This window comes from Melanerpes formicivorus, unplaced genomic scaffold (genome assembly GCF_026170545.1).
Source record: "Melanerpes formicivorus ecotype bairdi unplaced genomic scaffold, bMelFor1.0.p_v2 SCAF_21, whole genome shotgun sequence".
Classification (NCBI taxonomy): Eukaryota; Metazoa; Chordata; class Aves; order Piciformes; family Picidae; genus Melanerpes; species Melanerpes formicivorus.
Genome location: NW_027142373.1, coordinates 6,313,432 through 6,339,274, shown reverse-complemented (window position 1 = coordinate 6,339,274; position 25,843 = coordinate 6,313,432). Strand labels below are relative to the sequence as shown.

Below are 25,843 nucleotides of genomic sequence, written 5' to 3'. Positions count from 1 at the left end.
GCCTCACAACCTTCTTCTCCCCAACAGCCCCTGAGGAAGCTCCCACCATCCTCTCCGTCACCCCCCACACCACCACATCGGTGCTCATCCGCTGGCAGGTACCATCCTTGCCGCCTTGCAGCTCTTCACAAGACCAGGCACCCACCCCCTTGGGTGGTGGCGCCAAGGTGTCCTGGTGACAGCCATGTTGGGGTGCCAGGCAACCCCAGGTCAGAGCAGCCCCTCACTCTCCTCCTCACGCAGCCCCCAGCTGAGGACAAGATCAATGGCATCCTGCTGGGCTTCCGCCTCCACTACCGTGAGCTGGTACACGACAGCCTGCGTGGCTTCAACCTGCATGGCATTGGCATCCCTGGCACCTCCTGGGCCGAGCTCACCCGTGAGTGCTGGTAGTGCCACTGAGCCTGGGGACATGTAGCTTGGGGGGTGACCCAGCCAAGGTGGGTGGAGGACAAGGCACTGGTCCATGGCCTCTCCTGGGTATCAGCCCGGAGCAGTAAGAGTCAGACTGTGCACCATGGAGCTGCCACCAGCCCCTTCATGCCACCAGGTCCGTGACACACTTGTCTGCATTGTTACTGAGTCCGTCCTGCTGTCCTCAGCCTTCATGTCCCTGTAGCACAGGTGTCCATGTGTCTGCATCTAATGTGGGTGTTTGCACCTAATGTGGGTGTCTGTGACATCCTGCTGTGTGTCTGAGTGTGCTGCCATCCTCAGAACCTGAAGGGTGTGGGGTCCCAGGGTCTCTGGGAGTAACAGGGGCAAGAATGACTCAGCCATGGTCAGACCCTCATGGAGACCCTAATGCTCAGACCTGGCTCATGCCACTCAGGGGATGGGTCTGAGTATGGAAAGGCTCCTTGGTGCTGTGACAGCCCCATTGGTGTCTGGGGGTGACAGAACCCTTGCAGGGGACCCCTGGCACACCCCAGGTTGGGGGGTCATGCTGGAGTGGGTGCTCTGAGGTGGGAATCCCCCCATGCTGTGTGTGGAACTAACCAGTTGCCTGCTCTCCCTGCCCTCTGCCACCCAGCTGTCTATGCTGTGCACAACCTCAGCGAGGTCTCCCTCACCCAGTACGAACTGCACAGTAAGTGACTGCTCCCCATGCCCTTCCTGTGTGCATCCTCCCCACTGCCACCCTTCTGTGTTCCTCTCCTCTGTCTCTGAGATGATCTGGGGTGATGTGAATGCCCTGTCCCCAGGGGCATCTCTGCTTGTCCACTCCTGTTGCTCTTGGGGAAGCTCCTTAGTGAGGTGGGCTCTGCTGGGTCCCCTGGGACCCCCACACCAGTTGCCACAGGGAGGGCTCTGCTCACCCCTTCTCCCTTTTCCACCAGATCTGAACAAGCACCGGCGCTATGAGATCCGCATGAGTGTGTACAACGCAGTGGGTGAGGGTCCCCCCAGCGCCCCCCAGGAGGTCTTTGTGGGTGAAGCTGGTGAGTCTGGGCTGGCCCTGCCTTGTCAGGGGCTGCCCACAGCTGGGAGCTGCCCTGGTACCCCATGCTTGTGCCAAGAGAAGGCAGTGGTGCCCCATGTCGAGAGGGGCTTTGCTTTGTCCCGATCCCAGCAGGGCTGTGACACTGTCCCTTTCCTTTGGCACAGTGCCTACTGCTGCACCACAAAACGTGGTTGTGCAGGCAGCCACAGCCACCCAGTTAGATGTCACCTGGGAACCACCACCTGTCGAAAGCCAGAACGGGGACATCCAGGGCTATAAGGTATGGCACGCTAACACCTGAGTGAGTGACAGGGATGCTGGGTGCCTGGGAAGGTGCTGGGCTCCTGGGAGGTGCTGTGCATGCCGGTGGGAAAGGGAAGCCAGGGGAGGTGCTGCATGACCCATCCCGCTGTCAAGCGGTCAAAGGGCGGCAGGTGGCGCAGTTGGTTCTCGAATGCAGCCGGGATGCAGCCAGGATGCTGCCGGGATGCCCAGTCGTATGCTCTGGGCACCTCTTCAGCCACATCCGTGATGGTTCCTCCTTCTCAGCCTTATCCTTTGAGATGTAAGCACAACGCAAAGGTGATCTCAGGGCACTTGGCCTGCTGAAAAGTGGTGCTGGACCCCGAGCCAACCGCATGTGGGTGTCATGTGTGATTCGCAGCACAGCCTGGAATCACCCTGGAGGAGAGGTCATGCCTTCCCCTCTGGTTCAACACCGGGCTGGCACTCTGGCACCGGGGCTTGGCAGCCTGGGCAGGGCTTTGTGGAGTGTTCAGGCACAGCAGAGGGCTTGGAGAAGGTGAGATGGGCTGAACCCATGCATCCCCATGCCCCCTGCTCCTGCAGATCCACTTCTGGGAAGCCCAGCAGCAGAACGAGAGCGCGCGGGTGAAGACCCTTTTCCTGCCCGAGAAGGGGGTGAAGCTGAAGAACCTGACAGGCTACACCTCCTACTGGGTCAGCGTTGCTGCCTTCAATGCCGCGGGAGATGGCCCCCGCAGCACCCCCGTCACGGGGCGGACGCAGCAGGCAGGTGGGGCCCGTGGTAGCCCTTCACTCAACACAGGCCCCTGGGCTCTGTGGGGAGATATCTCTGTTGGTCTAGCTCTGATGACATCCCTGGGTGATATTCCTTCATCCCACCCTGGCTCCAGCTCCCACTCCTGGGTCCAACTGGCTGCAGTTTTGAGCAGAGACACTCCCTAGGCTCGTGCAGAGCGTGTGTGAGTTGTGGGGGGACATGAAGGTGAAGGTCTTGCCTGAGACTTGGGGAGGATGAAGGTCTCAGGAGGAGAGACAAGGAGGAGACTCATACTCCTGGCTGTATGCAGTGATCCAGTGGGGATAGGGACACTAAGAGGTGGCATCAGCATGGTGTCAGATGGTGAGAGTGAGTGCTCCATCCCCATTAGGGTAGAGGCAGGGATTGGGGCTGGCTTGATGCCTGGAGTGCCCCCTAGGAGCACTGAGCTGGCCCTGGCCATCCTACTCCCCACAGCCCCCAGTGCCCCTGGATCCATCCGGTTCAGCGAGCTGACCACCACATCAGTGAATGTGTCCTGGGAGCCACCACCACTGCCCAACGGCATCCTCGAGGGCTACAGGCTGGTCTACGAACCCTGTATGCCTGTGGACGGTGAGGCCATGGTGGGGGCACCACAGGGAGGCTGGAGAAGCTGGGAGGGCTCCGTGGAAGTCCCGGCTCAGCCTCCATCCCCGCAGGTGTCAGTAAAATCGTGACGGTGGACGTGAAGGGGAACAGCCCACTGTGGATGAAGGTGAAGGACCTGGCTGAGGGTGTGACCTACCGCTTCCGAATTCGGGCCAAAACCTTCGCCTATGGGCCGGACGTTGAGGCAAACATCACCACGGGGCCTGGGGAAGGTAGGGAGGGATGTGCAGGATGCCATGCCAGGCTGAGGGAGGAGATGTGGTGGGGTCAGTTCCCCCAGTGCCACTGAAGCTGCATGCCACTTTGTACCAACATGCCTCCAGCTCTGCTCTGGGTCTGCAGGTGCCCCTGGCCCCCCTGGCGAGCCCTTCATCTCCCGCTACGGCTCAGCTATCACCATCCACTGGTCAAGTGGGGACCCTGGCCAAGGGCCCATCACCAGATATGTCATTGAAGCTCGTCCTTCAGGTACTGCAGCTCCTCTCTACTTTCTGTCCCCATCTTGATACCAGTGCTGCCTTGAGTTCAGGAGAAACTGAGGCAGGGGTTGCTGACCTCTCCCAGGCCACCTGACAGGTTGGGTTAGGGGTTAGGATCCAGGTATCTGGTGTGGCAGCCATATGCTGGTTCACAAGGACCGAGTGGACACCGACTGGGCTGATGGAAAGGGGCTGGTGAGGCATGGAGCAGCACCATTGAGATCTGCTGTTTTCATGGGCGTGGAGATCCTGATATTACCCCAGCGAAGCAAAGGGGTTCAAGAGGTGCCAGGGCTATTCCAAAATGAGAGGGCCCTGCTCCTGTGCAGGCAAGGTCAGGCAGGGCTGGTAGCCAGGGCTCCCCATCCTCATGGAAAGGAGCCAGCAGCCCCAGCCACACTGTGTCCTGCAGCCCCAGGTAATGATTTCAGCCTGCCACAGAGACCACAGCTCTGATGACCAAATCAATCACTAATGGGGGTTGGTGCTACTCCCGCTGTGGAGGTCAGCACCTGGCAGGGAAACCCCTTGCTCCCATGGGCATGTGGGGCTGCCGGGGGTGCTCCAGGGCTGTGGTGGGAGCAGGTCCCCAGGGAGCTGCTTTGGCCTGCTCTGTGAGTGGGGCAGCTGATCGATTGGCTCTGTATGTCACTACTTGTTAATGATGCTGCCATGGGTGACCTCAGTGCCTGCTGTGGCTAGGAGGGCCTGGCAGATGGTGAGGGCACATGCTCCCGGGGGCAGGGAGATCAGCCTCTCCTCATGGGGTGTTCTGCAGAAATAGTTGCCATCTCCTAGGCCACTTCTCTCTTCCAGATGAGGGGCTCTGGGACATCCTCATCAAAGACATCCCCAAGGAGGTGACCTCCTACACCTTCAGCATGGACATCCTCAAGCAGGGGGTCAGCTATGACTTCCGTGTCATCGCCGTGAACGACTATGGCTACGGGACCCCCAGCACGCCTTCCCCCTCTGTGTCAGGTAGCCAGCAGGGACAACATGTGGGTGTCCTCGTGGGGATGCTCTCACCCCTGTGCTGGAGGAATAGTCCTAGCACTGCTCTGTTCTCATGGCCCATGCTGAAACCCACCTACTTGACCCTGCCTAGCTCCTACAGAGCCCCAAATCCTTCTGCCAGCAGTGTTCCCCTTGCAATGCCTCCTGCTATCCCCCTTTAACCAGCTCCCTGATGTCAGTCCAGGTCTCACAAATCTTCCCAATGTGGCCCCACGCCCTGCAGCAGAACCTCCCCATCTGTACTGGTTTGCCCCCCACGCCCCTCTTATCCTTCCTGCTGTGCCCCAGCCCAGAAAGCCAATCCGTTCTATGAGGAGTGGTGGTTCCTGGTGGTCATCGCCCTGGTAGGGCTCATCTTCATCCTGCTTCTCGTCTTTGTGCTTATCATCCGTGGGCAGAGCAAGAAGTATGCCAAGAAGTCTGACTCAGGTGAGCACCAGGGGTGTGGTGGGTGGTGATGGGACCCTCTGGGGTGCCAGCTGTGGGGAGTAGATCCTTGACCCCATAGAAGCCTCCCTGCCTGCTGTTAGGGTCTGACCAGAGTGATGGGAGCCTGCCTCGGGGCACAGCTCTTCCAGAGACCTGGGGACATTTGATAAAGATGCTGTGGGCTTCCTGGAGAGTGCTGGGAGCTCAAGATTAAATAACTGACTTGTCCTGCTGTCAGCTGTGGAGGCAGGGCAGCACGGGGGCTCGGCAGAGGTCACTGGGATTAGTCAAACACAGCTCTGTTTTCTTAGCTGTATCAAGGGCTCAAATTGTGGGGAAAATCCAGACCTCCTCGTTAAGCAAACAGAGCTGCTGAGCCGGGAGCCAGAGGCGATGGGGCAGAGCAGGGTGTGAGCTGAGGCGGGCAGGCTCGGCGCAGCTGGTGGCACTGGGCATGGGACTGCGTACCTGGGACTGGCACCTCACAGGCGTCCCCAGGCTGTGATCTCTCTAGTGTGGGAGCTGGCACAACCGTCCCCCGGCCATTCCCTAGCCCCCACTGCACTGGGTCCGAGCCCCTCCATGCTGTGCTGCCAGGGGAGGGCCTGGGAGGAGGCTGAGCATCCCACCCTGCAGGGAACGGCTCCAAGGCGACAGCCCTCAGCCACGGTGAGATGGTGAGCCTGGACGAGGGCAGCTTCCCAGCCCTGGAGCTCAACAACCGGCGCCTCTCAGTCAAGAACTCCTTCTGCAGGAAGAATGGCATCTACACCCGGTAGGGACCCCTCTCTGCAGCCCCCTCCCCGGGCAGGGGGGAGGCTTTTTCCAAATCATTGTGCCCATCCCTCTATTGTGCACTTGCTGTGAGATGGGCACAGGGCTGGCACCCCAGGGAGATTATGATGTTCTGCCTGTTGTGCCCCCTGCTGTGAGCTGCAGCTTGGACGTGGTGAGAGCTGAACAGCCTGAAAAGGGAATCCCTGAATGCTCATGGACCATGGGCAGGGTCCTTGGAAGAGGCTTGGCATGGCTCAGGTCTTGGCTGGGCTCATTTCTATGTGGCACAGCCCCAAAGGGGAAACCTGTACTGAGCACCCACCTATCTCCAAGGTCCCCACCACGGCCCAGCCCTGGTAGCCTCCACTACTCAGATGAAGATGTGACCAAGTACAATGACCTGATCCCTGCCGAGAGCAGCAGCCTGACAGAAAAGCCTTCTGAAGTCTCTGACTCCCAGGTGACCACCTAGGACTGCCTATGGGGATGGGGACATGGGACAAAGGGACATGAGGGCAGGATAGATGGTGCTGAGAGCCCTACCTGAGCATCAGCCCCACTCTGACCACCACGTGATGCACATTTGGGAAAAGCAATGCTAGTCCTGCTCTCCTGACTCCTTGTGCTTTTTAGGCAGCAGCATCCCCTGTGACTTTGTGGTGCAGAGCCAGAGCAAAGCTGGCACAGCTCCCAGCCTGTGTGCTGGGATGTGGGCACCACAGGGGACCCCCAGGGCTGCTGAGAACAGGGGACAAGAGGGCAGAGGGGATGGGGACTGTGCTGTTGCCCAGTAGCTGGTGGCAACGGCCATGTCTCTGCCAACCACACAAAATGGCATCTTTGTCTCCTCCGGGAGAAATGGGCAGCTGTGGCCGGGCAGGAGCATGGCTGTGGGCAGCTCCCAGGGCAGGCAGCTCTGGGGAGGCCACAGGAGCCTCACTCCCAGGATGATGCTGGGTGGCATCTGAAAAGAGGAGGATGAATCCCAGGAGAAGGTTCTGGGGGTCCCCATGGCTGTCCCCAAGCAGGAGGGGGACCAGCCCTGGGGGGTGCCCCATTGCTGCCTGCCTCGGCTGTTCCTTTGCCTTTGCACAGCAGATGCCGGCTCCGCTCCCTCTTGCCCGAGCAGGACTCGAGTGGCTTTTGAGGAGCTGTGAAGAGCGGCGGGAGCTGGTGCTGGCGCGGAGCAGCTTCCTCACTGCCCTCAATGGGCCCTTTGTGCAGGGCCAGGGGAAGCTGAATCCAATTACCAACAGCGGGGAGGCTGGGCCGCCCAAAAACACTCTCCCTGCCAGCCTGGAAGGGGGGCATCACAGCCTCGAAGACCCCCTTGTGGGGCCCCAGGATCCTGCAACCCTTTTGTTTGAGGTTTTGTTTTGCTTTAGCAAGAGACAGAAACCACCCCAGTGGTGCTGCAGATGTTCCAGCTCCTAAAATCTTTTGGGCATTCCCCAAAAGAGCACAGGGGTAGCTTACTCTGCTTTTGGGGCTTGAGAGTGATGCCCCCTCTCCCATGCTGACCTTCCCCATCCTGTTTTCTTAGGGCAGTGACAGCGAGTACGAGGTGGACCCAGGCCACCAGAAAGCCCACTCCTTTGTCAACCACTACATCAGTGACCCCACCTACTACAACTCCTGGCGGCGGCAGCAGAAGGGCATCTCGCGGGCACAGGCCTACAGCTACACTGAGAGCGATTCGGGGGAGCCTGACCACACCCCCCTCTCCAACAGCACCTCCACGCAGCAAGGCAGCCTCTTCCGCCCCAAAGCCAGCAGGACTCCCACCCCCCAGACCCCTGCTAACCCCCCCAGCCAGCCTGGTACCCTCTATCGCCCACCCAGCAGCCTGGCTCCCGGCTCCAGAGCTCCCATCGCTGGATTTTCTTCTTTTGTTTGATATTTAAACAGAGGCAAAAACAACCAGGAGGGGAAAAAATAAAAAGAAAGAAAAAGTAGAAAATAAGGAAAAAAAAAAAAAGAAAAGAAAAAGAAAGAAAAGCCCCAAGAAATTAAGGAAATGAAGATAAGCAGCGAGGGGGAGAGGAGGAGGAGGAGGAAGCGGCCCCAGGGATGGCAGCAGTGCCAGGCTCTGTGCCATGGTGGGTGTTTGGCTCTCTTGGCAGTGCCAGAGCCAAATGCCCAGCACCTTCCCTGGGGCTGGGGAGGAAATCCCAGCTCCTCTCCTTGGCCAAAGCTTTCTGTGTTCCAGACTCCTCAGCTGAGGTGGTGCAGGAGGGTTTGGGCTGCCACACGATTGCACCGAACTTTGCCCTTGGCATCTGCTGTGGCTGCCCCTGAGCTGCTGCCAGCCTCGTTGAGGTCCCATGGGTGCTGCTGGGCTGGGTGCAGAGGCTCTCACTGTGCCAAACCCCAGCCCCTCTGCCAGCCTCCATTTGTGGCTCCCCCAGGGCATGGGGACAAACGGTGACACAGAGACTCTCAGCTGCAGAGGGGAAGAGAAGCTCTGCTGATCTTAGAACCTCTGAACATAAACCCCCCACCCACGACCTCCCAGCCTCTGGGAGAATGGGGCAGCCACCATGCCAGGGAGCTGTGGGACAATTCGTTTGCCCCCCCTCATTTGTGTCTGGCCCAGCACAGCCTCCCCAGGACCTGAACTCCAGGAGAGCCCTGCCAGGGTGCACATGGTGCTGATGTGTCGTTTCCCCTCCCCCCCCCCCCGCCCTGATTTTGCACCCCAGGGTCATGCAGAGGCTCTGGTGAGGGCTCTGACAGGACAATGTGGTGACCACAGCCACTCCTCTCACTTCTGGTGATTTGAAGTTTTTTAATGGGGTTTTGTGCAGAGGCCAGGGAACATAAGGTGCATACAGGGGTGGCAGTGCCCAGGTGGGTCTGGAGCCGTTTTGGTGGTCTCTGCATAGCAAAACCCCGCAGTGCCTACTGCTGAGTCAGGCACCAGCCTGGCAGGGCTATGGTGCCCAGGCTGAGCTAAGGGAGATGCCAATAAACAGCCTGAGGATCAGCTTGTCTTGCTTCTGTGTCACCCTGCAGCAGTGGAGAAGGGGCTGGCAGGGATGTGTCTGTCTGTCCTGCTGCCCTGGCTGGGCTTGTGTTGGCCCTGTGGTGCCAGGAATAGAGCAGGGCAAAGGGTTCTAGGGGCTCTGGTGCCAGGATAGGCCCAAGATAGGACCCAGAACAGCCTGGGGAACTGTGGTGTCCATATCCCTTTGTGTTTCCATCCCCTTGGGGGTCTTTAGCTGGACAAAAATGGGACTTGGTGGTGGGACAAGGGAGGAGGGAGATGATCTCAGTTCACCAGGTGCTTTCAGCATCACCAGCTCCACATCACCGACACCTGGGGCAGTTTCCAGCTGCCCTCACTGCCTGCTCTGCCCTTCAAGCCTGGCAGGAAAATCCAGATGATGCACCTGGAATTCATCACCTCCCCATGAGCAGTGTAGGACTGGGGCAAGGACTGGGGAAGGCTCAGAATGCTGGCAGCACCAGCAAAGCACTGGCATCTGCTTCCTTGCCTGAGGCTAGCAGGACCTGGGGCTGTGGGATCTGCATAGACCCCACTGCAGGCAGGGCAAGGGGCACAGGCCGAGATCCTCACCCCAGCATGGGCAAGAGTCTGGGGCTGCATTTGGGAACCAGTTGGAGCTGGGGATGTGTAACCCAGTAACCCAGTGCCATGGTCCCACTTCACCCAACCCATGGGCTGGGGAGATGCTGCAGTGGCATCACTGCCAAGCTGTGGCCACTGGCAGAAGCTCTGTCCCCACCTTGGCACATCACCACAGCCCTGGAGCCAGAGAAGAGGGCATTTCTGACAGGTGACTCATCTGACCTACTTGGGAGCTGGTGCTGAAGGGAATGCAGCACCCAGGGGTGTCCATCATCTCCCTGGGCAGCAAAGGGAGCCCAGACACCCTGCTTGGGCAGAGATGTTTGCATGGGGTCTGTATTTGGCCAGACAAATCCTGTCCCTTGTCTGCCGCCTGGCTCCAGCCCCAGGCATCCCAGCTTGTGCAAGAGAGACCTTCCTCCCACCGGGGCTGGGACACAGAACTGCTGGAGACACCGGGCAGAGCAGGTCTGGGGAGTCGAGCAGCATAGGTGAGCTCCCTATGCGAGGGATGCTCCTTGTGCAAGGGACACTCCCCGTGTCAGGGATGCTCCCCTCCAAGTACGGCATGTGCCAGCCCCTGTGAGCAACCATGACCCAGCGAGCACCATCACAGCCCCTGGGCATGTCCTCCATTGCAGGACAGTGGGATGCAGGTCCTGGGATGTACCTGCATGGGAGCTGCTTGTGCTCCCTGGTATGGAGATGTGTCCAGGCTCTGCTCATTCACCACAATCCAGCTCACCCCTGGCTGTAAGGAGGAGAAGCCAGAGGGTGAAGCAACATCTGTGGTAGGTTTGGAGCTGGTGCCATGCTAGGAGATGAAGCTGCTGGTGCTGCTGTGACCAGAGTGCCTGGGGCCCTGCGGCAGTGGTGGCCAAGCCAAGGTGAGTCCTTTCTGTTCATGGTTTCCCACAGCTGAAAGATGCAATACCCGAGGAAGTGGAGGATCACACATCCTGGTGAGGCAGCAGGTTCGCTCTCTGCTCCCTAGGGAACCTCCTCAGGACAATCAGTGAGCTGCATGGGGCACAAAGCTCAGTGTGGGCACAGCAGAGATGGGCCAAGTGCCAGTGGCATTAGCAGAATCTCTCTCTCCCCTGTGCTCCCTCAGTTTCCCCATGGCACTGGTCTGGCTGGGCTCATGAGGGAAACTGACATGCTTCCTGTCACCTCTTTCCCACCTCAGATTTCACCATGTTGCTGCCACAACTGGCTCTTGCAAAGGAATCCTCCTGCCACCCCAGTCCCTCCAGGCAGGTCTGAGCTGCCTGTGCCCAACTCCACTGCTGCCTGCACTGCCAGCTCTCCTGGCTGCTCTGTGCAGCAGCCAGGCAGGGTGAGCTGTCGGCAGCAATCAGTCCCTGGGGACCAAACTGTCCTTGACATCTCTCCTGACTGCTGCTTGTTGGTGGCCTGCAGTCCTCCTAAGGGTAAAGCTCTGCTTTCTTATCAGGTGATAAGCTAAAGCAGGGCAGAGGGGAGAGCTGCACCCCCAGACCTCGCTCAGTGGATGGGGCAAGCAGGAATGGTACCTACTTGCCACCCCAGATGTGACTGGGAGATGCTCATGTGCCAGAAGCAGAGGTGGTGGCCTGGAAAGCTGGGCTGAATTCTGTCATTTCTTTTTTATGTCTTTATTTTGGAGGAGTCGGGTTTATTTTCCAGGTTGAGATTAGCTCGGGCAAGGAGGAATCAGAGCAAAGATAAATGCTGGGTGTGTGGTGGAGGAGACCAACCCTGCAGCCTGGGCTCTTCCTTTCCACCAAATTTCTCCAGTTCCCTGCCAGCTCACAAGGCTGTCCCCACCTTTCCCTTGCCTCGGGCAACGGGGACAGGGACAGCCTGTCCTTCCATGCCAGGGGCTAGATGGGACTCGGCGCATCCTCAGAGCCCCATATGCCCCAGGCCCTGTTACCTCCTTTGCTGTGCCAGCTTGTGAAGATCACTGCAGAGGCAGGGCTGCTGCTGGCAAGGATGGCAGCAGAGTCCTCCTGGGATGGCAGGGAGAAGAGAGCAGCGAAGAGAGAGGACCCAGGTCTGTGCACCCTGTCCCACAGGCGTGGGTGCCCAGTGCCCTGGCCCAAAGTGTCCCTGTGCTGAAGCTCTGCCAGGGAAGGGGTTTTCCATGGGTGCTGCCAGCCGCAGTGGATCCTTGCAGCAGCTGTGCTCCAGGTGGGATCCCTAGGGGAAGCTGGGGTGGCCAGCCTGTGGCCAGGTGATGGTTTCCTGGGCAGGCACCAGGTTGTGGGAGCCTGTTCCCTGGCACTGCCGGCCAGGGGAGCATTCCAGGTGGGAAAGGTGAGTGGCTGCACGGAGAGTCTGGCTGCATGGAGAGTCTACCTGCAGCAGGCTCTGATCTGAGTACAGCTTGTGCTGGTGCTCAGCAGTGTGCCCATGGGTGCGGGGGTGGCAGCAGTGAATGGGGGGTGCAGTCCTGCCAAGGTGTGCTGGTTAGCTGGATAACTGCTTGCCCCTGTGCAAACAGCATAGGGAAGGGGTGAAACCACGCATCTGTGGGTGCAAACTGGTGTCTGTGGGGTGGGCAGGGGCTCTTGGGGAGGGTTTTGGCAGCAGCCCTGAGGCTGGAGGGAATGGGAAGTCTATGGGGGCAAGTGTCCTATTCCTGCACCCTGGGATGCTTGAATGGTGATCCTCACACCCTGCTGTGGAGATGGAGCTTGGGGAAAGCACCCATCGCTTGGCAGCTTCTCCTGCGTGCCCAAGGCAGCATTGGCAGACAAAGCTGGCAGGCACTGGCAGCAGGAGGAGGGGACGGTGCTGCTGGGAAACTTGGGCACTTCTCCCTGCCCTGCTTTTCAAAGTGCTTTTCAAGCCTTTTCTTTTTTTCTTCTCCACTTTCAAAAGCTGCTGAGAAGCAATAAAAGGAATCAGCAATGGGTTCAGGAAGGGTGGGAGCGACGCAAGGGCTTGCTCTTGCACTCCTGAGGCTCCCAGCACCCTGAACTCGCTGCCTTCTCCTTAAGGCTAGATCCAGCCCTGAGGCTCAGCGTGGCCCAAGCTGCCACAGAGGACAGGGCCTGTCTCTCCCAGGCAGTTTTTCAAGTGAGTGCCTGCTCTTCCCAGCCAGAGTTAGGCCAGCCCATGGGAGCCTTCCCTGCCAGCTCCCACCAGCCAGCTGATGATAATCCCGCCTGACTGCGCTGTCACAGCCAGCGCCGTGCTTCCGTGACAGCATCAGGTGAGGCGAGCAGCACCGCACCAGTGCCACACCAGCCTTGCATCAATGCCTGCTGGCCCCACAGGAGTGGGTAGAACTGCTGGTAGGGGAGTTGGCAAAACCTCCTCTTCTTCCTCACCCATGAGATGCTGCATCCAGCAATGGCTCCCAGGGGACCCCTGCTTGGGTGTGGGCACAGGGCTGTGCCTCCTGCCTCAGTTTCCCAATGAGGAAAGCAAGGAGAACAAAACTTGCTAACCAGACCTGCTCTGGAAATGGCGCTGCCCTGAGCCAAGCAAGCCCGGCCTGGGAAGCAGCCTGGAGGCATCCATGGAGGGGGGAGGTGTTGGACACCAGGCTGGTGGACAGAGGCTGTGCCCTGGGTGATTTGGTCCTGATGCTCAGCCCAGCAAAGCCTCTCGTCTGTATTACTTCCAGCATCTCCACAGCGTCTCACTTGCCCCCGCTGCCTCCATGGTTGTGTCACAAGCAGCCTTCTTCCCTTCTCATGGTGGGAAGTGTCTGCAGCAGATGAGCCATCAAAGCATCCGGTGCTGCCCAGCCCTGGCCACTGCTGCAACCACAGACCCTGGGCTGGTGGCACCAATCTGGTAGAACTGGGGGAACATAGAAACAGAGCTTCTTGCACCCTTGACATGAGAACTCTATGTCTCCCTGCGGCGGCGTGTTGCAGCACTCAAGCCCCTAGAGTCTCACAGCTGAGGTGTCCCAAGACCCCACTCACCACCTCATACTCCCCAGCCTGGCTCCTTCCATGGAGGCACCAGACGCTCTGGAATATGCAAGAAACGCCGCATTAGGCAGACTGGGGATAATCTCATCTCTCCCGCCCCTTTTCTCCCACAAAGGTCTCCTTAAGCCTTGAGAGTGGCTGTGCAGCTCTGCACTCTCCCTTTCAGCCCATCTCCAGTGAGACGGTGATCATGGTGGTCCTGCCATCGTGTCCCAGCCATGGTGGCTCTGCCTTCATGTCCTAGCCAAGAACCATCCAACCATCCCATGGCCTGGAGGGGCCTCACAGCCCCTTGAGGTGGATGGAGCAGTGGGGATGGCTGGTGACAGGGAGCTGGGGAACAGTGGTGGGTGAGCGTGGGTGCTGCAGCCTCATGGGTGTCACAGTCGTGAGTGGAACAGGGCCACAGTTGCTGCCCCAGGGTTGAACCTGCCTTGTCCTGACGTCGCAGTTCGGCTCTTAATTCCCCTTAATTAATTAAAGTCGGTCGCATCCCCCTTTGTCTGCCAGAGCTGCAGCCAGCCCGTTGCTCCGTTCCCGAGGACCCCACTCGGGACCCCTCCGGAGGAAAGAGATCTGGGACTCCCCACTATAGCGGACCCCCAAACCTCACCTAGGGGGAGTGGAGAATCCCACCAGTGACCCTACTCGGGGGAACACATCTCCATCCCCCCACTCCGGGGGGACACACCCGGGAGCCCCCACGGGCGGGGCCGCGCCCGGGACAAGAGTTTCCTCCCCCCCCCCGCCCCATTCGGGTTTGAATGGAGGGTGTGGGGCTGTCCTGTGACGTAGCACTACGCCATTGGCCCGGGCGGGGCGATGACATCATGCCCGTGGCGGCGGTAGTGGGGGGTGCAGCTCCGCTCTGGCTCGGCTAGGCTCGGCTCGGCCATGGACCGGCAGCGGGTCTCGGGCGCGCAGGTACCGGAGGGTAAGGAACTGGGGGGTCCGGCCCACGCTGGGGCTCGGTTGAGCCCGGCACGACTCGGTTCGCCTTAGCACCGGAGGACTCAGCCGGGGCCATTGTCCAGCGCCGGGCGGGGTCCCTGGGGCTGCCCCGAGCCCGGCGCCGGTACCGGTCTGGGGATGGCGGTGACCCTGCCACAAACACACTGGAGCGTGAGGCTGGTCCGCGACGAAAGGGTTAACGGGATACGGAGCCGTGTTTGCCCAGCGTGGGGCAACCGGTCGCGGCTCACCCCGCCCCAGCGGCCGCTTTCCCGCGGCTCCCGGGGGAGCCCCGACGCGGGGGTTCGCGGTGCCTGGGGCTGGTGATGGCCGCAGCCGGGGCAGTGGGTGCCTGTAGCCCTTCTCGGAAAGGCTGATCCTTCCCGTGCTGGACCGGGTCCAGCAGCACCCCTGGGCTGGCCGGGGCTGGGCTCGGGCGGGTGCTGAGTCAGAACCGCCTGAAATTCCCCCTCTAGCCCTTCCCCCTGCAGCCTGGGACAGGGTCAGGGCTTCCCAGCCCGCTCTGTTCGCCAACCCTAGGGAGAACACGCCAGGTCCCGTGGGTGCCCCGGAGAACAGGAACATTTCTGGCTCGTCAAGCCTGAGAATGGGGCTGTTTCCCAAATGCACTCTGGTGCCCAGAGAGTCAGGGGCTGGTGGGCAGAGATCGCTCATGGGGAGCTGGACTCAGCTCTCGCCGCCCTGGTTTGACCCCGGCGGTGGCCGCGTTGAGTATGGATGTTTCCGAGTGCCGAAATCTATAGATCAGGAGGGCTGGTTTAAAGGCAGCTGGGATCGTTAGCGGGTTTTGGGGAGTAACTGAGGCACGGAGTGAAGGAGCGAAGGGAGCTCAGGTCTCTGCACCCCGGGACGGGGCTGTCTCCCTGGCTGGGCACACAGTAAACAACTCTGTTTTGGACGCAGCTCCCTCAGAGGTCATGGAGTGAATCCAGCACCGAGGAGCTGCAGTGGGCTTAGGTCCTGGGGAGGGAGAGCAAAGCTGGCCTGAGTCCCCATGGGCTGTGCCATGGGCTGGACCCAGTGCTGGGGCTCCCACTGTGACCCCTCTGGGCAGCCCCACGCCGGTGCCCGCAGGCTCCCCGCTGCTGGCAGCGTTGTGCTGACTCTGGCAGTCTCTCTCTTTGTTCCCTGGGGTTTTGTCCTGAGCGCAAAGAGCAGCCATGGACCCCCTGAGTCGGCCAGCTGCGGGGTGCTGGGCCCCGCCGGCAGGTATGATGCCGTGGCCAAGCCGTGGGAAGCCTGGGTGTTTACTTCCCGTCCACCCTAGCGAAACCGCAGGAATTCGGAGCCTGGCAGAGGTCGGGAGGTCTGTTTAGCCCCGGTATCCTGTCGGACCCCAGCCAGACCCCGCTGTGAGAGATGGAGCCAGGGCCAGCGAGGAGATAACCTTTCCCCCCCCGGAAATGTCCCCTCCTCGCAGCGCAGAGCCCCAGGCTGGTTCGTGGCCCCATAGCAGGAGGATTTATGGTCCTGTGCTTGTTCTGGCGTGTCCTGCCAATAGCTCCTCGCTGAACTCTGGCTAGCTCCCGGTCGTCGGCAATCCCTTGGGAGGCACTGCTTTGCTTTTGGCACCAGCGTGCTGGCTCTGGGGACGAGGAGTTCCTCAGTTTGGTGCTGATCAGAGTGCCGAGAGCCCTGGCAAGTGTTAAGCTTTGCCTCCCGGTGAGCTGTCTTGGTGGCCATGGCTCCGGTGCTGGCTGTCGGCTGACTTTCTGCTTCCAGGCTGCATCCCACGTCTGAACTGGGATGCCGATGCCAGGGACAGGACCAGACCTGTCACCCGCGCCAGGGAGGAGGCGGTCACCGGGGCGCCTGGGCTGCCCGCACTAACAGGACTATCTACCCCCAAGCCCTGGGAAGACTCAATGGGGAGCCCAACGCGAGGGTGTGACAGCAAGCTGGTCCCCTCCTGGGGCTGATGGTGGCAGGGTGTGATCTGTGCCCTGTCTCCAGCAGTTGTCTGCCAGGCAGCAACATCAAAGGGACGCCTGAGCTGGATCCCTGAAGGGCAGCGCACCAGAAAGTGGTGCTGAGCAGCCGGCATGCCCTCCCTGCCTGGTGTGTCCTTTCTGCCCCTATGCGGGTTCTCCCTGCCCCCTGGCAGTGAAGGGGGGGGAGTCTGGCTGGTCCAGCTCAGCCCCTGCACCAGCGACTCCCAGGGTGGGGAGAGCATCCTCTGATCTCTGGGCTGGAGGGTGCTGCCTGGGGTGTTCTGCATGGCAAAGCTGGGAAGGCTTGTTTGGAGCCAGCCAGGCCAGCTGGGATGCTTTCCCCTTCTGCAGGTTTGGTTCTTCCAGCTCCTGAGTGGGACGAGCCAGGGGCAGGATGTATGGGAATGTGGCTGGACTTGGTGTTTTCCCTCTGTGCACCCATTCACTGGCCTCTTTCTTCAAGCCTGTGCCTGTGGGTGACTACTGTTGAGTGGGATGAGACGAGGAAAATGAGAGATGTCTTGTGGGAGGGCTGCACTGTTAGGGATTGTTGCTTGCTCTCTACCTGGCTGGGGCTGTCCCAACCACCATACTGGCTGCAGCACCCCACTGTCCTGCAAGCAGCCATCCAGGTGAAATCCTGTCCCCAGGGGCTTGATGTGCTCACTCCCTCAGAGCTCATGGTCCCAAAGGGCTGAGAGGGTAGGTGGGAAGCAGGGCATGGCCTGTTGGGACACTTTATCCCTCTTGTTCTCGATGCACACTTGCTGATCCCATCCCCTCCCCTTTCCCCAAAGCCCTGCTGGGAGTTGGCCATGCTCTGGGCTCACTGCCCCAGGACAGGCAACGCTGCCAGCCTGCCTGTGAAGTCTCTCAGGTTACAGACTAGATTTCCCTGGTAGGTAGCTGGAGAGGCAGCAGTGAAGCCTCCCTGGCCTGCTTTCTTTTGTGAAAGTGCCGGCAGTGGGAATATCACAGGATCTGCTTTCCTCTTCCCCAAGTGAGAAGAGGAGAAAAGGGCTCTGTGTCCTGCTTCCCCCAGGCAAGACACAGACATCAGCCAGGCTGCTCAGGCAGCAGCGTCCCACCACACTGCTGTCACCTATCAGGGTGACCTAGGAGTGAAGCATTGAGGGATTGGGGCCGGGAGGGCAGTGGATTTTGGATGCTGTGAAAAAGCTTTGTGAGCAGGAGCAGCGAGGGGAAACACAACAGCTTCCTTGGAGGCTGTGATGGTGATGGAGAGCTGCTGGCCAGGGAGGCTGCTGCAGCACGCTGGTAACACTCCAACCTCCTGGTGGCCTCTTTGCCGAGCCTTGCAAAGTATCTCACAAATGCTGAACTTGGCCCCGCAATCTAAATACAAGGGAGGGACAGTCCCCAGATGGCCTAAATCAGCAGCACGGTTGCCTGGCCCGGCTGGGGAGCTCGCCGGGAGTGTTTGTTTTATGTAAAACCAAAGGCTGGAGGAATGCTGGGCTGGAAGGAGACCTCGTGAGGGGAACACGTCTGTGCCATGCACACGCTCTGCTGGATGGGTGTGAGATCCTGGCAGGGCAGCAGGGCTCCTCTGAGCTCCTCATCTGCGTTCAGATGGAGTGAGCAGGAGAAGTTCACCCGGTTCCTGGTTTGGAGGTGCAGAGGGGGTGGTGGGGCTGCTCTGTCCCCTCCCCCATGTGCTCAGAAGGGTTCATATATAGCCATAGAATCATGGAATTGTTTTGGATGGAAAAGACCTTTAAGATCATTGAGTCCAACCCCTGACCTAACACCACCATGGCCATTAAACCATGTCCTAAAGTGCCATGTCCACATGCTTTTTTGAACACCTCCAGGGATGGTGACTCCACCACCTCCCTAGGCAGCCTGTTCCAATGCCTGACCACTATTGCAGCAAAAAATATTTTCCTGGTATCAAACTTAAACCTCCCCTGGCACAACCTGATGCCATTTCCTCTCATTCTATCACTTGTTACTAAGGAGAAGAGACCAACGCCCACCTTGCTCCAACCTCCTTTCAGGTTGTTGTAGAGAGCAGTAAGGTTCATGTTTCTCCCTCCCCTAGGGCAGTGGGATCATGCATGGACAGACGGAGAGCATGGCCACTTGCTGCCAGCTCTGTGCCATGGGGCATGCCCATGCTGGCTGGCCCCACGTGGAAGCTGTGCGTAGGTGGGACGGGCACTGGGACTTTACACCCCTGTGGGGTCAGAGTCCATCCAGCCTGCATGGGAATGGCCTGGCTGCAGCCTACCTGAGGCCCCACTGCTATGGCAGGGGACAAATGGCTGTCACAGGGTAAGTCTGGGGAAGGATAAAGGGCAGGACTCCCTCCCCTAGCTGTGCTGGGACCTGTGGGCAGATGCTGTGATTTCATGTGGTGTCTGCCTGAGAAGGTACAGGACAGGGTTGTGCCAGGACAGTGCTGCCATTGCTGCCCATGGGCTGTGGCACTGGGCCTTGACCCTGCAAAGCTGTTTGGCTACACCTTGAGATGGAGTGGGAAATGGGAGGGATGTGGCCCCTGCCCTGAGACTTGGTCAGAGGAGAGACGTTGGTCCCTTCTCTGTGTGTGTCATGGGGCCACAGTGTCGCCAGCAGTGCCTGAAGGGAGGAAGCAGGCGGCCATGAGCCCTTCCTGCCCAGCAGCCTCTCCCAGGACCACCTGGGGCTGCCTGGCGCCAGGGAAAGTGCAGGATACAGTGACATGGTCACTGTCCTCCCCTCCTGCATGGTCGTGGGCACTGGGCTGAAGAGATCAGCCAGTTGCACCATGGTGGCCATGGGGAAGAGGAACATGACTCTCTACATCCCAGGCAGCCAGGGCCCTTGTTATCTCTGCCACCACCCTTGAGTTACAGCGGTGACTGTGAGGTGGCCAGGGAGGGCAGGCACAGCCACGTATGGGCTCAGAATGGGGTTATAGTGAGGAGCAGCTTGGAGGGCTTTGTGGAGTTCAAGGGCATCACAAGGCTGCTTTCCCATGTCCCCATCCTGCCAAACATGAAGTGGTACCCATGGAGTGTCCGTCTGTCCCCATCCTGGCCCCCCCCATCCTGCTGCTGGGCTGACGGTGCCTCCCGGGGGCTCTGCGCCCTCCTCGCACACTTCCTGCCGTCTGTTTCCAATTCCTCCTGGCGTCTGCTCCTCCCTGCTTTCTTCCAATGAAAAAAAATAGAAATCCCAGGCATCCTCTCGGCGTGCGGCTGCCGGGCTGGAGCGTTGCTGTACCCGGCTCTGGTGGGCTGGGGCTGTGCTGGGAGGGGACAGCGGGTAACCACGGTGCCCTGCATCCCTCTTTGTCCCTCTTCACGTGGGGCAGAGGGTTGGGAATCATCCTGCAACAGCTCTGTGCCCAAGTCTTGTGTTCCGTTCTGTGTGCCTGCTCTGTGGATGGGGGTCTAGATCCTGCTCGTTTAGGGAGGATGGGGAGCTTGTGGTTATCTGGGAACCTGTTCTCTGCAAAACCATCATGGAGGCTGTTCCTGGCAGAGCTGAGTGACTGGCAGGCCACGTTTTGCAGCCTGGCAGGGTGAGGGCTGGTGTCGGTAGGGCCATGCCTGTTTGTGTCTTCAAAGTCTGACCACATCATTCTCTCCTGTTCCCTAGCAGTGATCTGTCTGTGACACCAGCGGGAGCCCAGAAGCAGAGCACCAGCCAGGCCCGTGGGACGCGCAGCTCCACCTTGGACTCCCTGGTCGAGCACAGCAGAGCCCTTCCCTGGTGCAGCGATGCCCATCCTCAAGCAACTCGTCTCCAACTCTGCCCACTCCAAGCGGCGCTCCCGGGCCGACCTGACGGCTGAGATGATCAGCGCACCCTTGGGGGACTTCCGCCACACCATGCACGTGGGGCGGGCGGGGGATGCCTTTGGGGACACATCTTTCCTCACCAGCAAGGCCGGGGAGCCAGGGCCGGAGGTGTGCGAGGAGCCAGGTGCCTCCAAGCCCAGCCTGCTGTCCCGCCGCTTCCGCAGCAGCAAGCGCTCGCAGTCGGTGACCCGGGGTGACCGCCGGGACATGCTGGGCTCGCTGCGGGACTCGGCACTCTTCGTGAAGAATGCGGTCTCCCTGCCCCAGCTCAATGAGAAGGAGGTGGACAGGAGTGCAGGGCAGCTGCCCAAGAGCCTCTCCTCCAGCCCCGTCAAGAAGCTCCCCGAGGAGATGAGCCCTGAAGAGCAGCAGTGTGCGAATGGGGCGGCCGCCGGGCCCCTGAGCCCCAGCTTGGATGAGCGAGATTTTGGGGACATCACGGACCTGCCCGTCGTGGTGGCCAAGAGTGGGGCAGGCATGAAGCATGCCGAGTCCATCATGTCCTTCCACATCGACCTGGGGCCTTCCATGCTTGGGGATGTCCTGAGCATCATGGATAAGGAGCAGTGGGAGCAGGATGAAGACCCCGAGGGAGAGGACAGCCAGGATGAGGAGGCGGATGCCACCTTGCCAGGCTCCCCAGCGCTGGCAGCTGTACCAAGCCAGAGCCCCTCTCGTGGCACCGGCGGCTGCTGCCCCAGGGACAGCACTTCGGCGTCCAGCTGCACCTCGGGGCCAGAGGAGCGCAGCCCCATCCGCAGGCCACCAATCCAGCAAGGAGGTCCCACGAAACGCCCCGACAAGGAGTTCTCTTTTGCCGATGAAGATGATGATGAGATCAGAGTATAAAAGGCAAGCAGCTGAGCCAAGGGGTCTGGTTCTCGTTTGCGGTTGCTTGGACACAGAGCCAAACACCCTGATGCTGCAATGGGTGGCACTGGGGAAGACTCAACTCCTCCCTTGTTCCCTCTCCCCATCTGATGGAGGACGTGCTGCAGCAGGACAGCATTCTGCTCCCAGGGCTGGGGGCAGTCCTGAAGGTGTTGCAGCCCCCAGAGTCCTCTAGCACATTCCAGGAGAGGAAAGCAGACTTGATTTTGGTTCTTTCTGTTGGACTTTGGATATTAGCTCTTCTCTTTTCTACTCCCTGCCCATGTAAAGCAATATAGGATCAAACAAGATGAGGCTTCCAACTTGTAGCCCCATTAGTAATATATTATTTGTTGGTTGTTTGTTTTTTTCCCCTGACGTATGGTTTTTACTGTTCTCTTGATTTGTACTTAACTTTCTTTACTCTTGCTTTTGGTTATCATGGAGGGGAGATTCCCCATAAGGAAGGACTTGGCTCTGGAGCTCAGAATGGGCTCTAGACTGTGGGCAGCTCCAGCTTCCCAGGTTTCCTAGGGGCTTTTTGCAGACCAAGAGCCTCCATCCTTGTGCTGTGGTAGGGGCTTGCTCCCCATCCCTTGGATGGATGGATGGATGGATGGATGGGTGGGTGGATCCATCCCAGATGCCTGACCCGTGGGGGCACCCCTGGGCACTGGCTGCTCCCAGACATGCTGATGGCAGCATGGGTCTGCTCCCTCTGGGAGGAATGCCTGGAACCCCCTCCTGTGAGCCAGGGTGAACCCCAATGTTCTGTGTGCTGGGCAGCCACCATTGTGGAGCCTATCTGGGCAGTGCCAACACTGGCCTGGTGCAGGCAAGTGGCAGAGGAGGGTTTTATACCATGTATGTACAAATGCAAAGAATAAAAGGAAAAGGTAGTGACAGCAGTGGCCTGGCTTCCTGGGGGACAAGACCTATGGGACTGTGTGTTTGCTGCACAGCTGGGGACTGCCTTTCTCTGTGCTGCCACTATCCCCAGGCCCTAGCTGGTGTCCTGCCTAGTGGCCAGTGCCCTGGCTGCCATTTGGGTGCCTGCAGTGGCCACGCTTTCTCTGCCCATCCATCGCGTGGGGCTGCCTGCAGCGGGAGGAAGCAAGGCGAGCTCCTGCTGTCCGGATCTGGCTCAGGGCTGGGATCCTCCGGCCAGGCTCGTTCCTGCCAAGGGGTAGCCCTGCCAAGATGCCGCTCTCCTCCCTGCAGCCCTGTTCCCTGCCAGCCAGGGAGGAAGGGAAGGTGATGGTGGGGCAGGACTGGCTGTCCCCACTCCCATGGGCTGGGGGCCAGAGCTGGGGTTGCTGTAGGTGCTGCCAGCCCCGTGGGGATGTTTTGGCCTCTGGCACAGCAAGCAGGACAGGTCACTTCCCATCCACAGCTCAGCCCCTGGTGCAGGTAGAGCTCTGTCAGGACTGGGACTGCCTCTGCTCCCCAGCATCACTGAAGGAGCTGGGCTGTGGTGGAACAAAGCTCTGGGAGCAACCCCGAAGCCATTCCTCAAGCAGATGGAGGGCATAGCACTACTGGGTGTGTTGTCCAGGCTCTCATCACTGGTGATGGAAGGGGAGGAAAGGATTTGGCCATTCTAGCATCTCTTGGCTGTAGAAGGTGCTGGGTGCCCCTGTCCTGGAAGGATCTCCCCTGGTGAAACAAATGGGAGCAAGCAAGTGCTGTGGCACAGTGGGGACACAATGGGGTCCTGTGCACATGCCAGGCCCGACACAGCAGCCTGTGGTGCAGGACATTGAGCTATTGTCTGGGATGAGGAGAACAACAGCAGCTGCAGCTAGTGGCTCTGAGCTCACTGGGCTGCTTCTGCCCTGGTCACTGCAGCACAGCACTGCCCTCCCACTCCCCAAGACAGGGTCCCAGGGCTGCTGTCCCCCTCTGCCAGGTCCGTGCCTCCTGGGAGGTCACCAGGCTGCTCGGGGGGACCTGGATCCTCTTGTCTCTTAGGGATTCTCTCAGGTAAGGCAATGGGCAGGGCAGGTCATGGAGTTTTGTACCCTCTCCTAGGAACACCTCACTCCCTGAGGCCTTGCTGGTGCTGAGGGGAGAGGAGAGGCCCTGGGGCAAGCCAGCCCTGCCTGCTTGCGAGCATCACTTGGCAATGGCCATCTTTGTGACGCCTGTCGGCTCCAGCACCCTGCTCAGCAGCACCGTGCTGCTGCAAGCCGACGGAGCAGAAGGCATCCCCTGAGCAGGCATGGGACATGGCCACGCTCGGTGTCACAGAATGGTGCCCCAGCACACCCTGAGCAAGCAAGCACAGGGCTAGCACAATGGGTCCTAGGCTAGCAGGGGGTAACTGGGGAGGGCAGACTGGCTGGGCTACACCCAGAACACCCATGTGCACAGCACAGAGTGGGCACCTCGGTGTGGGGCATGGGGTGTGTGTGTGGGATGCAGCTGGCACGACTGCTTGGTGCTGGATGGGTTCACAGCACCCATAAGGAGAGCTGTGGCAGCACTGGTCCAGTGCATTTATAGCTAGTGACAGAATGGGAGCAGGTCTCCATCCCTGATGTGTCAGGACCATGGTGCTCCAGGCATGTGCCAGGGACGTGCCTGACCTCGGGAGCTGTGTAGTGGAGGAGGGATGGAGCATCAGGCTAAAACCAGGGGCTCTGTGGTCTTTTCTGGGTGGGCCCAGGAAGCAGCCTGGCACCATGGTCATGCCTGGCACATGCTGCTCCAGGCTGACATGTATGCAAGTCCCCAGTCCAGCATTAAGGACTGAAGGGGTTTCTGATGGGAACTCAGGAAGTGCTGGGTCCTCTACTTTGCTCACAACAACCCCAGGCTTGAGGCAGAGTGGCTGCAAAGTTACTTGGCAGAGAAGCATCTGGGACTACTGGTTGACAGCTCACTGAACAGGATCCAGCAGGGTGCCAAGGTGGCCAAGAAGGCCAATAGCATCCCGGCCTGGATCAGAAATAGTGTGGTCTTCAGGACCAGGGATGTGATCTTACCTCTGTACTCAGCACTGGTGAGGCTGCACCTCAAGCACTGGGTTCAGTTTTGGGGCCCTCACTACAAGAAGGACACTGAGGTGCAGAAGTGTGTCCAGAGAAGGGCAATGAGGATGGTGAGGGGTCTTGAACACAACTCCTACAAGGAGCACCTAAGGAAGCTGGGGTTGTTCAGCCTGGAGAAAAGGAGGATGAGGGCAGACCTTCTTGCTCTCTACAACTCCCTGAAAGAAAGCTGGATCCAAATGGGGGCTGGCCTCTTCTCCCAGGTAACAAGTCATAAGATGAGAGGAAATGGCCTCAAGTTGTGTCAGGGGAAGTTTAGATTGGATATTAGGAAAAAAATTCCTTACCAGGAGGGTCACTGGGCACTGGAACAGGCTGCCCTGGGAGGTGGTGGAGTCACCATCCCTGAAGGTGTTTAAATGATCTCTGAATGAGGTGCCTGGGGACATGGTCTAACAGTTGTGCACAGGGAGAGGTTAGGTTATGGTTGGACTTGATGACCTTAAGGTCTTTCCCAGCCAGGCAATTTTATGCTTCTACAACATGAGGTGTGACTTGACCAGGACCCTGAGGACATGGGAATGTCCTGGTGGAGAGCAGGGCTGGTGGTGTGGTGCTGGTGCTGCTGTGCACCCAGCAATGCTCCAAGCACTCAAAACCCCCATGCAGGATCCATCTCCTGCTACCTGAGCATTTCCTTACAGCACTCAGGAAACTCTGGACTCAGTTTAAGGCTGAGCAGCAGCCCAGCCCCGGTGTGAGGGAGCTAACCCAGCTCACAGCCAGCCCCAAAGCCCCTTGTGATGCTCCAGGGAGGCTCAGACCAGTGCTGTGCCCCAGAGCTGGGGCTGGAGGAAAAGCAGATGCTGGTGCAGAGATTCAATGGGAAGGGGGAGTGCAGGGGGAGGGGGAGGCAGAGGGGCATGATGGGGGCTCAGGGATGGGCTCTCTGCAGCTGGGCTGCAGCACCAGGCAATCATGGCTGCAAATGGAGATCAGATGTGGGCAGCTTCACTCTTTAAATGCAGCACTGAGCTGCTGCCTTGTACTGGTTTTGCTCTGGCTCTGAGAAGTTTCCCTGAGAGTTTCTGAGCACTGCTGGGGCTCAGGTTGGCTGCAGTGACCTGCAGAATGTGGTGCACCCTTAGGGGATGTGCTGTCCTCAGACAGCCCCACTGCCAGTTCCTTTGCAGCTGTGCTCTCTGCCTGGGCTGAGTTGGAGGTGCAGGGGTGATGCAGGAGCTGGTGACTGGTGTGAAGAAGATCAGGTTTGACTCAGAGGCTGATGTAGAGGAGCAGTGAGGAGTTCAGTCCCTGCCCTTCCTGGATATGAACAGTAAGTTTGGGACAGAGTACTGTGGCATCCTTGGAAGGTCAAAGGGGTGCAGGAGGTTCTGGGGTTCTCCTCCTTGCTGGTGCTTCTAGCTCTTGTTGCACTCACCAGGATGCTTGAGTGCCTCTGGTCCTGCCTCCTCCCTGAGCTCTGGCCTGAGGGAGCTGGGTGGCTGCCTCTTGGCATTGCTCATTTAGAGATGCAGCTGGCACAGTTGCATGCTGGCAGGTAGAAGATGATGGTGTCCAAGTTTGGTGGGTGAAGGACCAGGCTGGGGACCTCAGGGAGCCTCTCCCACCCCAGTACCCATGTCCCTCGGGTCTGGCCTTGAGCAAGTGCCTGATGCCACCTCCTGTCTGCGGGAAGAAATGTCACTGGCACCCACCCATAGCCAAGCCTGGGTGCTTCCTGGGCACCTTGGTTCCCCCCATCCAGCCCATCCTTGAGCATTTTTCACTGTGGTTTGAGTGAACCTTGTCCCACCCGTTGCTCCAACAGGCGAGTGCAGCAACAAGGACTGTCCCTTCCTGTACCTTGAGGCCAGCACCATGGGCTGTCCCTGGTATGACTGTGGCTTCTGCAGG

The 25,843-nt window shown here is 59.5% G+C and overlaps 2 protein-coding genes across 8 annotated transcripts in view; both read left to right on the top strand.

Annotated features, from left to right (window-relative positions):
- The window catches only part of SDK2 (sidekick cell adhesion molecule 2), a 51,384-nt gene extending 42,559 nt beyond the window's left edge, over positions 1–8,825 (top strand). Inside the window, exons 32-45 of one of the 2 annotated variants that reach the window (XM_068151199.1) lie at positions 28–98; positions 244–379; positions 1,034–1,090; positions 1,341–1,442; positions 1,609–1,724; positions 2,294–2,480; positions 2,946–3,083; positions 3,170–3,331; positions 3,462–3,587; positions 4,415–4,579; positions 4,904–5,044; positions 5,681–5,819; positions 6,155–6,281; positions 7,365–8,825. In XM_068151199.1, the coding sequence (XP_068007300.1) occupies positions 28–98; positions 244–379; positions 1,034–1,090; positions 1,341–1,442; positions 1,609–1,724; positions 2,294–2,480; positions 2,946–3,083; positions 3,170–3,331; positions 3,462–3,587; positions 4,415–4,579; positions 4,904–5,044; positions 5,681–5,819; positions 6,155–6,281; positions 7,365–7,718 (2,021 nt within the window). In that variant the 3' untranslated portion in view covers positions 7,719–8,825. Of the gene's footprint in view, positions 1–27; positions 99–243; positions 380–1,033; positions 1,091–1,340; positions 1,443–1,608; positions 1,725–2,293; positions 2,481–2,945; positions 3,084–3,154; positions 3,332–3,461; positions 3,588–4,414; positions 4,580–4,903; positions 5,045–5,680; positions 5,820–6,154; positions 6,282–7,364 lie in introns of both variants that reach the window. The other variant, XM_068151198.1, reaches the window with a different exon arrangement.
- Positions 8,826–14,188: 5,363 nt separating this feature from the next.
- CDC42EP4 (CDC42 effector protein 4) lies at positions 14,189–21,872 on the top strand. Of its 6 annotated transcripts, none has more exons than XM_068151194.1 (2): positions 14,189–14,272; positions 19,864–21,872. In XM_068151194.1, exon 2 carries the CDS (start codon positions 19,983–19,985, stop codon positions 20,910–20,912), a length of 930 nt encoding a protein of 309 aa, XP_068007295.1. In that variant the 5' UTR covers positions 14,189–14,272; positions 19,864–19,982; the 3' UTR covers positions 20,913–21,872. The 6 variants fall into 6 exon arrangements, with proteins under 6 accessions (XP_068007295.1, XP_068007292.1, XP_068007293.1 ...); XM_068151191.1 differs by having other exon boundaries at positions 19,861–21,872; XM_068151192.1 differs by having other exon boundaries at positions 14,195–14,282.
- The last annotated feature ends 3,971 nt before the right edge of the window (positions 21,873–25,843 follow it).